The sequence below is a fragment of the Bombina bombina genome, chromosome 1 (genome assembly GCF_027579735.1).
Source record: "Bombina bombina isolate aBomBom1 chromosome 1, aBomBom1.pri, whole genome shotgun sequence".
Taxonomy (NCBI): Eukaryota; Metazoa; Chordata; class Amphibia; order Anura; family Bombinatoridae; genus Bombina; species Bombina bombina.
Genome location: NC_069499.1, coordinates 1,408,583,763 through 1,408,599,454, shown reverse-complemented (window position 1 = coordinate 1,408,599,454; position 15,692 = coordinate 1,408,583,763). Strand labels below are relative to the sequence as shown.

Genomic DNA, 15,692 nt, shown 5'->3' with positions numbered 1-15,692 from the left:
GCATGGGGTTCCGGGAGATCAGAGGTTACCCCTATATATAAGTTTTAGTAGCTACCTAGGCTTATTGGTACCAATGTTACATCAAGTCCAGCAGATGTTACAGCCATTGTATTTACATTGACTTCCCTGAATTATGCCAGATTTATGTCTGATATGAGATCATTTTAATTATAGGGAGTGAAGAATATTTTGAAGTCAATCATAGGATTAGGGTCTTTTGTGCACATTGATTTTGACTGGATACAAGTTACTATTACAAGCAATGATACATATATATTAATAACAGAACAAGAAATAGTATCATTTTAATTTGCACGCGTCTTGTTTCACTTCTATTATATATTATTGTTTTAAAAGACCAAGATTCCCTAAGATTTTTGAGGGAGTATCAAGTAAGACTTAATCATTTCATGCAACTAACTTGCTACTGATTTATAAACGGATTGAGCTCTTCACTTTTAGTGAATAATTGAAACAACCTAAAGCAGAAATTGGAAATATTTGTGTTCAATGTAAATTTAACGGAGGTCACTTTGCTAATTTATTTGATTGACATTTAGGTGACAATTTGTGTATGAGCAAATAAAAAAGGCATTCTATGCAGTTCCAAAGCTCACTGCCTCAGGGCAGAATTTACAAGCGTTAAACACATAGCTATGCTCTAATACATTTTTTTGCATCAGAATGTCCCTTTAAGTACTACATTGCAAAAATCTCAGTACAAAGCAAATATTTGAAAAGCATATAAACCTGTCATTTTGTTAGCACAATTTGTCCATGGGGCATATATGTAAATCCTTTGTTTATCTTATCTTTGGTGTGTCCAGTTAGATACTGATACAAATAAGCTTCTGGGCTGATCAAGTAATCACTGTCATATATGTTGCAGCCTGTAGGGCCACCTTTGTAATAATGTAGGATGCCACTGACAGCAACAGGAAAACATACATTTTCAAAGCCAAATTTAAAAAAAATAATAATAATAATAATAATAATAATAATAATAATAATAATAATAATAATAATAATAAAGTGCATTGTTATTTTTTTTATTGTCTTGTTTGTTTCTTCATAATTTTCTTTGGCATTAAATACATGTAGACATGTCACCTGGATGATACCTCTAAATTCATTTATCGTTATTTACAGTTTTGAGAAGTAAATAAATCATTTATCCCATCTATAATCTCCCCTAAACTTTCATTTGTCCCTCCACTTTGTGTGTCACAAATATGTTTACAAGTTGGAACTACATTTAGTATTTAACGTTTTGTGGCTGTGAAATTCTATGACATATGGATAATAAACAGATTGCTACATCTGTCAGGGAGACCTTTGGAGCTATGAATGTGCCAGTACACGTTCAGTCAGGTGGGTGTGATACTAAAGGACAGGGAAGTCTTTATTGCAGGAGGGCGGGATCTGTGTCTGCAATTACATTAAGTATCAGCTAAAATACAGCTTAGAAATTTACAGCTCACACTTTAGTTCCTCAGTAGCCAGTCTAGTCCTTTCTTATCTCTGGCTCCCTTCTTCTTTCGCTCTCACAGCCACTAACCATGAGTGGCTCTGTGTCTACCAATATGAGGGTCAAACTCCCTGTTTTCTGCTTTCTCCTGCAAGGTATCACTATTCTGCTATTTGCTGTCTTTGTAAGATATGACACTGAGACTGATGCCAGCGCCTGGCACGAAGAAATGAAGAATCACAACTTGACCAATGCAGACAATGACTTTTATTTTCGTTACGCAAGTGAGTATAGCCATCAAAATGTCCCTATTTATTCAATGCCAAGCAACTTCTGATCCTCAACAGGTTGTCATTTTGCATAGTCAGTGGCTATTCTTACAAGGACAGAATACTTAGCACAGAAAGGGATTAATCTTTTCAACATCTCTCCTCCAGCTTCATGTATCAGCACTGGATTGTAAGCTCTTGGAGCAAGAATCTGTATGCACCTGTGAATATTTGCAATTGCTCAATTAATTTGCTAGCTACATTAGTCACTCCCTAAAGTGTTGAAGTTTATTATATATTGCTGAAGCATGATTTTATATATTTATATATATATATAAATTATATGTATTGTATATTGCTGAAGCATGATTTTATATATTTATATATATATATAAATTATATGTATTGTATATTGCTGAAGCATGATTTTATATATTTATATATATATAAATTATATGTATTGTATATTGCTGAAGCATGATTTTATATATTTATATATATATAAATTATATGTATTGTATATTGCTGAAGCATGATTTTATATATTTATATATATATATATATATATATATATATAAATTATATGTATTGTATATTGCTGAAGCATGATTTTATATATTTATATATATATAAATTATATGTATTGTATATTGCTGAAGCATGATTTTATATATGTATATATATATATAAGTTATATGTATTGTATATTGCTGAAGCATGATTTTATATATGTATATATATATAAATTATATGTATTGTATATTGCTGAAGCATGATTTATATTTCTGTACTGTATTACAGAATAAAAGGCAATTCTGTTTTGCTGTTTTACACGTTATATGTATGACCTCTGCTGCAAGCTAAGCTGAATGAGTAGAAATAAAATATTTAAGAAAATGTTGTTTTTTTTGTTTGTTTGTTTTATTGGACTGATTATGTGGCTCTCTAGTGCTTATTAAATCAGTACCTTAGGATAAAATAAGGAAGATTATTCTTGCATGAGAATTCTTTTAACTGAATCCAGGAAATGAACTTTTATGAATGTTTTCGTTGTTTTGCAGATACTAAGTTTAGTCTAAATATATTTTGCTGAATTGTGAATGAAAGGGAGAGATTTGGTAATAATGAAGCAGTTCTTGTCCATGGTCCTTAAAATATAATATTAAATATAATAAAAACAATATCCCTTTGTATAATGATAATCGAATCCCATATGTAATGGTAACTAACATAGGCAAATCATAGTATATTAATCTCTCTCATTAATAAGGTTGCTTATCTGATATGGGTTTATAATGGAGAAAGTAAATGGAGATGCCTCTTCAGAAGGTCACAGTATTGTATTCATTATTCAGAGTATTTGGCAGATTTAGTGGAAATTCTTGTGTTAGATGTGACCTAATTCCCAGATAAAGTGGGATGCTATCTGAGTCTGAATTGTTGCACAGTGTCTGTGAAGTTGCGTGATCTGTGATTTAGTAGAGGCGTGTCAGCAATGTATGTGTGTGTAAATAAATTAAACTGTCCAGTAACATGAGTTACTGTGGTTATGTCTCCTTGTTTTGAGCGTTAGAAGAATCTTGCAATAATTACTTTAACAAACACTAACTCTGATAAAGTTAGTTTTCCTCTGCCATTTTTCAGTCATGGAGGGCTAGATATATAATTTTTTGTTAATTAATTGTCCTCTTTATCTGGTTATGTCAATTAAAATATACATTATTAGCAATAAAATGATATACATATTAAGGAGCCCAGCCCATATATAATAGCTATTGTTGTGTTTTAGTTTCTTAAAGGAACCTTACATTCAACTTTCCCATAAATGTTTATATTATGGCTCTGAGGCTGCAGACATCAATCCTATACGATCGGGCTGATTGACACCCCCTGCTAGCGGCCGATTGCCCGCTAATCTGCAGGGAGCGGCATTGCACAAGCAGTTCACAAGAGCATTTTCTTTTTGCACTTTTATGTTCCTTTAAGTACATTTTGTGTTTGCATACGCATGTCTATGTCATACCTCCCAACATTTTCCAGAGGCTTAACAGGACAGGGAGGTGAGGGAAATTTGTGGGCGTTGGGCTGTAGGTGTTTTGTTGGCAAAGCTATATATATATATATACATATATATATATATATATATATATATATATATTGCTTGCATTAACTACAAATCAAGAATGATTTACTGCTTTAGTTGAATATATATTTACTATGGTTTACACAAGTACAGAAGTGCAAATATTTGCCTGGAAATGTTGAGCATAGATGTGCTGAAATGTAAAAAATTACTAACATCCTGCTAGATTACGCTGCTTTTTAACGCCAGCTGGTATTGCGAGTCTTGCAGGTACAGGTGTACCGTTCACTTTTTCGGCCAGATTCGAAAATACCGCAAATCCACTTACGTCAATTGTGTATCCTATTTTTTCAATGGGACTTGCATATCGCCGGTATTACATGTCTTCCAAAAAGTGAGTGGTACACCCTCTCCCGTCAAGCCTGGTACCGTATTTTAAAGTCAGTAGTTAAGAGCTTTATGGGCTAACGCCGTAGCATAAAACTCTTAACTAAAGTGCTAAAAAGTTCACTAACACCCATAAACTACCTATTAACCCCTAAACCGAGGCCCCCCACCCACATCGCAAATGTAAAAAAAAAAATAACTCCTAATCTGCCGAATCTGCCTCTATAATAAATATATTAACCCCTAAACCACCGCACTCCCGCATCACAAACACTAGTTAAATTTTATTAACCCCTAATCTGCCGTCCCTAAAATCGCCGACACCTACCTACATTTATTAACCCCTAATCTGCCGTCCCCAACGTCGCCGCCACTATATTAAAGTTATTAACCCCTAAATCTAAGTCTAACCCTAACCCTAACACCCCCTAACTTAAATATAATTTAAATAAATCTAAATAAAATAACTATCTTTAAAGGGACAGTTTACTCAAAAAAAATTCTCCCATTTAATTTGTTCCCAATGATCCACTTTACCTGCTGGAGTGTATTAAATTGTTTACAAGTAGCTCCTTTACCCTTATATTGGCATTTGAAATTGTTAATTTAGCATGTGGTATCCCCACCTATTCTGAAAGTTTGTGGCCGCGCGTACCAGCTATAGATAAGCTTTGTAAACACAGCCAGCAGAAGAAATTACACTCCCAGTGTGATAAAGCAGAGATAAGGTAATAAAATGTTGATTTTCCATTGTTCTCTCAAAGCATTGGTGATTGTTTTAAGGACAGATATAAGATAAAGAAGCAGGTATATGTGCACAATGTGATACAGTAATGAGATCGGATAATACCTACAAGCTCAACCCATTTTATTAGGCTGTGGCTTCAAAACACAAAATCAGAGCTTTAATATACAGAAATAAACCTTAAAAAGTTAATTTTCGGGGGCGGAGCCGGTAGCGACTAAGATGGTCGCATAAAATCCGAGCTCCGTGCAAGCCACTATCACCTCGAGGCATAAATGCCATCACACTCAGGCTAATTATCTAAATTTTATTGGAAGAAGTAAGGCTCAACATATACCAGCTATATTGAGCAAGCTCTTCGGCATTGGGGCTAACGGAGGACATTGAGAAGGCAAAAAACACGCAGTGACACGTGGCTCTCATAGCGGCCTAACATGAATCCAGCTCCGACATAAGTGCAGATCTGTTGGCTATGGAATAAAGACAACGGCCTGGATTACACAGAATAACGAGGCACATAACAAGGAAGCGGATCGTAAGTTTAGAGGCCTATAACGGAGCGGTAATCAACCCACATGACATATATAAAATAAACGCAGACTATAGCACAATAAGCTGGTGCAACATTAATGATAGTGTGGATATTCATGGGACAAGACATCATTTATTACTGTCAATACTCAGAGAAGCAGGCGCATAGGAAAATAACAGACATTTATTGGGATGTAAGAAAAATAGGCGCTCAATACACGCTTCTGAAAGCCCAGCAGTGGGATACATTTTTTTTTTACGCACTATTCAGTGACATAAAACTATATAACTTACACGCTGTTTTACCGTGGCATACACCATAGCCACGTTTAAGAGCGCTCTTATTACATTGACTTACGCGATATAGTTACAGCAACTCTACCAAGTCAAATGGCCTCTAGACGGAACACTAAACCAGACAAAATGTCAAAGCCACAACTAAACAAGAATTCCACAGTGGCCTCGTACTTTAACCCCACTGAACATCCTAACGTTCAGACAAATGGCACACCTCAATCAACAATGGCGTCTCCACAATCACAGTCTACGCAAGTAGACACACAACAGTCAAATTTACTACAGATCCCCTCAGATGTATTGGCAACACTCCCATCTAAACAAGATATAGCGGACATAGTCCGGGCATGTGTCCGTGAAGAACTAGCGGACCTAAAGCAAGACATCAATGCTATCGGGTTTAGAGTGGAAGCCCTTGAGGAAAACAATGATACCATGAGGGAAGATATAGACGGTCTACAGAATCAAACAGATAATATTACTTCAACCATTGAAGCCTTGCACTCAAAAATTGAGGACCTTGAGAACAGAAGCAGAAGGAAAAACCTCAGGATCAGGGGAGTACCTGAATCAGTCTTACCCAAGGACCTACCTACATACCTGCCTGCCTTGTTTCATCACTTACATGGCAATACATCAAAAGAAGAAATCCCATGGGATAGGGCTCACAGAGCTCTGAGAGCTAGGCCACCAGATTCAGCCCCACCCAGGGATATTATTATTAAATTAAAAAATTACCGGGATAAAGAGGAGATCCTGAACTTATCCAGAAAAAATCAGCCTATCCGCTTTAGAGGCACAGTGATACAATTTTATGCAGACTTGGCGCAAAGAACCCTTCAGAAGCGCAAAGAATTTCTACCACTGACACAGCTCCTACGCAACAAACGAATTCCATACCGATGGGGATTTCCCACTCATCTTGTAGTTATACATGAAGAAAGGAGAGTGATATGTGATGACATATCAGAAGCCACAAGATTTTGTGAAATACTTCATTTAGAGCCACCGGAACTTCATAACCCCACCACCACAGGACCGACAAACACCAACCATCAAAGTCCGCAAAATAACTGGTCCCTTACCCCAGCTAAACCACAGAAACGTCCCGTAGCCGCAAGAACCTTGGCTATTGAAGCCTGAGCAGCTGAGGGCTTCAAATTATCTCAGTTACAGCATGGCTTTGGGGACTCTCAACCACCATGCATGGAGTTAACACTGCCAAAGTCTACTACTCTGAGAATTAGTGGAATCATCTTCCACAGATTATGAACCTGACCGTAAACAACGGATCCGTGAGTATATCAACACTGTCAGGGACTGTATTTAACCTACTAGTAGATTTCCAGAGACTGTCTGAAGAACTCAAGATAGACAAAATCCAGCTAATGACTGTTAAGAATTCTTTGATTACACTAGTTACCCTAAATATTTTAACATACTAATACTTATGATGTGTTAATTGTTATGTGTTGACAAAGCCTTTTTGCTTAGTAATACAGGCTTACACCTATTCCCCCCTAGTTAAGTATCTATATTGGTGTAAAGGTAGTAACTCTGCCTGCGCTAATGGTTTGTACTCTTAAGCCCAAGCTATTTAAGCAAGGACTAAAATTTTATTGTTGTATTTACAGTTTTTTATGTTATGTTCCTGAATACAGGTTGCCTATGATAATGAAAGCTAAAATAATGTCCCAGTACCTGAAATATGTTTATCTTATATGTCTAAGACCCATGACAGAAGTACACTACCCTATTAATTTATACAATGAACACTAAACGAACAGCTGTTCCAATTACAATATTAACTCAAAATGTGAAAGGGTTTCTTTCCCCATGTAAAAGGTCAAAAGCTCTATCGGATCTACACAAGAGAAAAGCTGACATATTGTTTCTACAGGAGACACATTTCAAAAAAACACAAATTCCCAAATACTTTGGTAAACATTACACTCAACACTTTCATAATACCGCGCCAACCAAACACTGTGGGGTTAGTATTCTAGTTCGCAAACATATCCCTTTTACAGCTCTACAGACAGTCAAGGATAGTGAGGGTAGATTTCTAGGCATAGCAGGGCTAATGTATGGTAGACCAATCACTTTAATTAACATCTACGCCCCTAACACTCAACACATGCCCTTTTTTAAAGCAATGTTCCGTAGACTGCTAGACATCACTAAAGGACCAATTTTTCTTGGAGGTGACTTCAACTTCCCCTTTCAACCCTCCATGGACACCTCTAACCCTCAATTTAGGACATCAAAACGCACTTTGACTTATTTATGGAAAGCTCTACGAGATTACAATTTATATGATATCTGGCGCTTCTCTCACCCCTTGGTAAAAGATTACACCTTCTATTCCCACCCCTCACAATCCTACAGCAGAATAGATTATTTGCTCACAAATCAAGCAGGCCTCTCTTTAATAACTAGCTCCACAATTACCCCCACATCTTGTTCCGATCACTCGGCGGTTACAGTGCAAATCAATTGGTCTAACACTCCTACCAGTCCTTTTCTCTGGAGACTTGATGATTCCCTACTAACACACCAGCCCCTTGTAGACCACCTTTCAAAGGTTATGGAGGAATACTTTCAGATCAACAACAATTCAGTAGACGACCCATATATAATATGGGAAGCCCATAAATGTACTCTCAGAGGAGAACTTATAAAATATAAAGCACAACTTCATAAAACCTCTAGACAACTTTATACCACATTGACCACAAGACTAGGGCAACTAGATTATTCACATAAAAAAGATCCCCAAAACACCTCAATTCTAGACGAAATAAGTAAGGTTAGAGAACAGCTGGATACATTCCTAGCCCTAGAACATCAGAAAACGGCTATGAAAATAAAACAAATATACTATCATGAAAGTAATAAAGCGGGGAAAATGTTAGCAAGACATCTTAAAAGAGCTAGGTTAAAAACTTTCATCCATGAACTAAAGACTCCTCACAACACCACCATAAATACAACTCCAGACATACTAGACCAGTTTTATAACTATTACTCAAACCTCTATAACCTGCGGGATAATACCTCAGTTCCTGAAACACAATTTGTGGAAGACATACAAACATATTTAGACTCCTGTCAACTCCCCTCAATCTCATCAGAACAACGAGAAGAGTTAAAATCAACAATTACCTCCAATGAAATTCTAGCAGCCATTAAAGACCTGGCACCGGGCAAAAGCCCAGGCCCGGACGGTTTTTCCGCCAAATATTACCAGACATTTGCCCCTATCCTAACCCCCGCTTTGCACAATTTGTTCAATAATATGTCACTTATTAATCCTCCTCCCCCCTCAATGTTAGCAGCATATATTATAGTCTTGCCAAAACCGGGCAAACCCCCTGACTCACCAGCTAATTTTCGCCCTATTTCCCTACTTAATATCGATATCAAAATATATGCCAAAATAATAGCAAATAGGTTGAACAAATTACTTCCCCAACTAATCCATTATAATCAGGTCGGTTTTACCCCATATCGTGAGGCTAGAGATAATACTATCAAAATACAAACCCTGATCGACTATTCCTCAAAGACAAAAATCTCTGCAATCTTCGCGTCCTTGGACGCGGAGAAAGCTTTTGACCGTCTAAATTGGGCCTTTCTTAAGCAAATATTAGTCAAATTCGGTTTCCCCGATGAATTTATATCTAAGATTATGTCCCTATACAGTTCCCCAAATGCAAAAATTAAACTAAACGACTCCATATCCCAATCTTTTACTATACATAATGGCACCCGACAGGGATGCCCCCTGTCCCCACTGTTGTTTGCCCTAACCATGGAGGCCCTGGCAGCACGAATAAGGAACAATAAGGATATCACTGGCATAACTATCCATGAAAAAAATTATAAAATCTCAATGTATGCGGATGATATTCTGATATCCATTACTGACCCGCTTACTTCCATGCCTGTACTTCACAGTGAACTCCACACATATGGTAAATTATCAAACTTTAAGATTAATGCCTCAAAATCTGAGTTTATAGGAATAGGGACCCCACAATCTGACTTAAATTACATAACGTCCATGTACCAATACAAATTCCAGAAATATTCTTTAAAGTATTTGGGAATCAATATTACGAGCGATCCCCAACAAATGTTTAAAGCAAATTATACCCCCCTTCTAAACAATATACAAAAAGAGCTACAATCCTGGCACAACAAGACTTTATCATGGTTAGGTAGGTTACACGCCATAAAAATGACTATCCTACCTAAAATTTTATATACCTTCCAGACTATCCCACTAGCGCTATCCAAAACATTTCTGAACAAACTTCAAAACTTGCTAAACGCCTATTTGTGGCTTAACAAGCGCCCTAGAATTGCAAAAAACTTAATTTATCGTACTAAATCCCAAGGAGGGTTGGGTATGCCAAATATACACTACTATTCTATAGCATGTACATTAACACGAATAATAGACTGGTGTAAACATGGCACTCACAAGGAATGGGTAGGACTAGAACACGACCTAGCACAAAATGCACAACTAGGAGCAAGCTGTTGGATACCACACATTCACAGACCTATCAGTTCCAATACATCGGAAATCACCAGGCTCACATTTAAAACTTGGGACACATGTCTTATCAACTTCCCACTGATTTCGAGCACACCCTCCCCTTTAACACCTCTGAAATATAATCCTGAAGCTCAGGGGTATCAAATCAATCAATACGTAAGGGACTTAAAATTAAGAGACACCATACCATGTAGTTTTGCCATGGACAACAAATCCCTCAAACCTAGGAATGTTTTGCAAGAAGCATTTGGAAATTATTTTGACGCATGGTTCAGATATTTCCAACTAAATCACTATCTTACCACTCATATCAAACGCACCCACTTTAACAGACCATTATCTCCCTTTGAGTCAATATGTAGTATGGAGACATACTCAAAGGGATCACTCTCGGCAATATATAAATTATTATTAGAATATCATTCCAAAGACCTTCCACCCTACACAGACAAATGGTCGGAAGAAATTCAAATCCATATAACCCCAAAACAATGGGCAAGGATATTCAATAACATGTGCTCACACACCTCATCAGCCGCGCAATTGGAATCAAATATAAAACTGTTATGTAGATGGTATAAGACCCGAGTTAAAATAGCTGCAATATATGGCATTAAAGATAATAGATGTTGGAGAATATGTGGAGGAGAGGGAAATTACCAGCATATCTGGTGGTCATGCCCACACCTTGGCCAATTTTGGAATGACATTCACAGGGCCATCACAAAGGTAATTCATATCGAGATACCCTTAGACCCTATCATATTTTTATTTAATAACATACCAACAATTAAATGTAAATTGAGACAGCGACTTATAATCATACTACTTAATTGTGCCAGAAGGTTAATACCAAGAAAATGGAAATCGACAGTACCCCCCTCAATTCAGGAATGGCGCTCATTAGTTAATCACACGTTAGCAATGGAAAAATTTCACTACCATATTACAAAAAGATTAGATGATTTCTTAGCAATGAACTTTCTGTGGGAAGAATATTGTCACTCTACACAAAGTAGCGCACACAACACACCAGACAGAGGGAGAAGTAGACCTACCATTATACAAGATTTGACCTAAGTGACCAAAAGGAATATATTATGTCATGTACTGTGGATATAATTAAGGGGACCAGATTGTATTGTGATTGACTCCACTTTATACGGAATCACTCCCCGCACTATATACTATTATATTGTATTGTATTATTTTGTATTCTATTACGTATACTGTAACCTGTATTGTTGTTTTATTAGTTTCAATAAAAACTTTATAAAAAAAAAAAAAAAAAAAAAAAAAAAGTTAATTTTCATACATGTTTTACTCTGCAGTTGGTAAAAAAAGCAATTGTAAACACATTAAGGGAAAAACTATTTTACAGTATACTGTCCCTTTAACTAAATTATTCCTATTTAAAACTAAATACTTACCTATAAAATAAACCCTAAGCTAGTTACAATATAACTAATAGTTACATTGTAGCTAGCTTAGGATTTATTTTTATTTTACAAGCAACTTTGTATTTATTTTAACTAGGTACAATAGTTATTAAATAGTTATTAACTATTTAATAGCTACCTAGTAAATAAAGACAAATTTACCTATAAAATAAAACCTAACCTACGTTACAATTATACCTAACATTACACTATAATTAAATTAATTACCTAAATTAACTACAATTAAATACAATTATCTAAAGTACGGAAAAAAAGACTAAATTACAGAAAATAATAAAATAATTACAAGTTTTTTAAACTAATTACACCTAATCTAATCCCCCAAAATAATAAAAAGCCCTACCATATACTAAATTACAAATAGGCCTTAAAATGGCCATTTGCGGGGCATTGCCCCAAAGCAATCAGCTCTTTTACCTGTAAAAAAAAGTACAATACCCCCCCAACATTAAAACCCACCACCCACTCATCCAACCCTACTCTAAAACCCACCCAATCCCCCCTTAATAAAACCTAACACTAACCCCTTGAAGATCACCCTACCTTGAGAAGTCTTCACCCAACCGGGCCGAAGTCCTCAACAAAGCCGGCAGAAGTGGTCCTTCAGACGGGCAGAAGTCTTCATCCAAGCCGGCCAGAAGAGGTCCTCCAGTCGGGCAGAAGTCTTCATCCAGGCGGCATCTTCTATCTTCATCCATCTGGTGCGGAGCGGCTCCATCTTCAAGACATCCGACGCGGAGCATCCTCTTCGTTCTTCATCCGACGACTGAATGAAGGTTCCTTTAAATGACGTCATCCAAGATGGCGTCCCTTCAATTCTGACTGGCTGATAGAATTCTATCAGCCAATCGGAATTAAGGTAGAAAAAATCCTATTGGCTGATGCAATCAGCCAATAGGATTGAACTTCAATCCTATTGGCTGATTGGAACAGCCAATAGAATGCGACCTCAATCCTATTGGCTGTTCCAATCAGTCAATAGGATTGAAGTTCAATCCTATTGGCTGATTGCATCAGCCAATAGGATTTTTTCTACCTTAATTCCGATTGGCTGATAGAATTCTATCAGCCAATTGGAATTGAAGGGACGTCATCTTGGATGACGTCATTTAAAGGAACCTTCATTCAGTCGTCAGATGATGAACGAAGAGGATGCTCCGCGTCGGATGTCTTGAAGATGGACCCGCTCCGCGCCGGATGGATGAAGATAGAAGATGCCGCCTGGATGAAGACTTCTGCCCGTCTGGAGGACCTCTTCTGCCCAGCTTGGATGAAGACTTCTGCGCATCTGGAGGACCACTTTGCCCGGCTTTGTTGAGGACTTCGGCCCGGTTGGGGGAAGACTTCTCAAGGTAGGGTGATCTTCAAGGGGTTAGTGTTAGGTTTTATTAAGGGGGGATTGGGTGGGTTTTAGAGTAGGGTTGGGTGTGTGGGTGGTGGGTTTTAATGTTGGGGGGGTATGGTCCTTTTTTTTACAGGTAAAAGAGCTGATTACTTCGGGGCAATGCCCTGCAAAAGGCCCTTTTAAGGGCTATTTGTAATTTAGTATAGGGTAGGGCTTTTTATTATTTTGGGGGCTTTTTTATTTTATTAGGGGGATTAGATTAGGTGTAATTAAATTAAAAAACTTGTAATTATTTTATTATTTTCTGTAATTTAGTGGGGGGGGTTCCGTACTTTAGATAATTGTATTTAATTGTAGTTAATTTAGGGAATTAATTTAATTATAGTGTAGTGTTAGATGTAATTGTAACTTAGGTTAGGTTTTATTTTACAGGTATATGTGTCTTTATTTTAACTAGGTAGCTATTAAATAGTTAATAACTATTTAATAACTATTGTACCTAGTTAAAATAAATACAAAGTTGCCTGTAAAATAAAAGATGGCTACAATCTAACTATTAGTTATATTGTAGCTATCTTAGGGTTTATTTTATAGGTAAATATTTAGTTTTAAATAGGAATAATTTACTTAATGATAGTTATTTTATTTAGATTTATTTAAATTATATTTAAGTTAGGGGGGTGTTAGGGTTAGACTTAGATTTAAGGGTTAATAACTTTAATATAGTGGTGACGACGTTGGGGGTGGCAGATTAGGGGTTAATAAATATAATGTAGGTGGCGGCGGTGTCCGGAGCAGAAGATTAGGGGTTAATAATATAATGCAGGTGTCAGCGATGTCGGGGAGCGGCAGATTAGGGGTTAATAAGTGTAAGATTAGGGGTGTTTAGACTCCGGGTTCATGTTAGGGTGTTAGGTGTAGACATAAATGTATTTCCCCATAGGAATCAATGGGGCTGCGTTAGGAGCTTTACGCTGCTTTTTTGTAGGTGTTAGGTTTTTTTTTCAGCTGGCTCTGCCCCATTGATTCCTATGGGGAAATCGTCATGCATGAGCACGTTTAGCCTGCTCACTGCTACCGTAAGCAGCGCTGGTATTGAGGTGAGATGTGGAGCAAAATTTTGCTCTCCGCTCACTTTTCTGCGGCTAACGCCGGGTTTGTAAAAACCCGTAATACCAGCGCTGTCTGTAGGTGAGCGGTGAGCATAAAGTGCTAGTTAGCACCGCACACCATTACCGACAAAACTCGTAATCTAGGTGATCTTTTGTTTCTGAGTTATGCTTTATAATTATTATCCTAATGAGCATGGTAATTATTATTCCAGGAATTGCAGCAGCCCTAAGTACACGCATGCACACACACACCATTACACACACTTGCACTGACACATACACACACATATATGCATACACACTTACACACTTACACACACACGTACACACACACACATATGCAGCCATACACACTTACATACACACACACATATATGCATACACACTTACATACACTCACATATATGTATACACACTTACACACATTTACACACACATATATGCATACACTCTTACACACACACACACACACACATATATATGCATACACACTTAAATACACACACATATATGTATACACACTTACACACACACACATATATGAATACACACTTAAATACACACACACACACACACATACATACACACATACACACACATATATGCATACACACTTACACACACACACACACATACATATATGCATACACACTTATACACACACATAAATGCATACACACTTACACATACACACACATATATGCAATTGCATACACATCAGAGACGAAAAAGCAAAAGCTGGCACATCTCCATAAGGTTAAAAAGTCATTTATTAGAAGTCGCTTAAAATAATAAGGAGGTTTGCAAAGCCAAAGAAAAACGCCTTACATGTTTCGGCAATTAAGCCTTACTCATAAGCATAATTCACTCTAAGAACGCATTAAAATAAATAGGGCTTGCCCCTCACTCATAGGTTAATTCAAATCATGTGACTGGCCATACCTGTTACCTGAATTAAGGTGGAATGAGGGAAAAAGGGGGGTCTAAACTAATTTAAGGAAGTAACATTTAGAATATCAGAACCATATGACTGGCACAAACAGGAAACAAAAGCTTGCTATGGTTGATCACTTAAAGCAGCAGGTATATGGTACAATATTTAATTTTATACTAATGAAATCTTAGATTTGAGAATAATTAAATTCATAAATATAGAAAATTGTAGAAAAATAGAAAAATAGAAAAAATGGAAAAAAACTCATAAATAAAACAAGTTCATTGTAAAATTTAGTTATAGTAATTTCTGTATACACTTAATATTCAATGATAAATGGGACAATTATTCCCAAAAATTAATCAAATCAAAGGATGAATTGAAACCTTTTGGTATCCGTGTGTCAAGATTAAAAATCCAAAAGGCTTCACGCTTGAGGAGTAATTTGCCCATATTACCCCCACGTTTGGGAAGTTTAACCAATTCAATGACCA

The 15,692-nt window shown here is 36.7% G+C and overlaps 1 protein-coding gene across 1 annotated transcript in view; it reads left to right on the top strand.

Annotated features, from left to right (window-relative positions):
• Nucleotides 1-1,465: 1,465 nt before the first annotated feature.
• Nucleotides 1,466-15,692, top strand: part of RHBG (Rh family B glycoprotein) — a 101,214-nt gene continuing 86,987 nt past the window's right edge. The window contains exon 1 of the mRNA XM_053705234.1: nucleotides 1,466-1,752. Within this exon, the coding sequence (XP_053561209.1) occupies nucleotides 1,560-1,752 (193 nt within the window). The 5' untranslated portion in view covers nucleotides 1,466-1,559. The remainder of the gene's footprint in view (nucleotides 1,753-15,692) is intronic.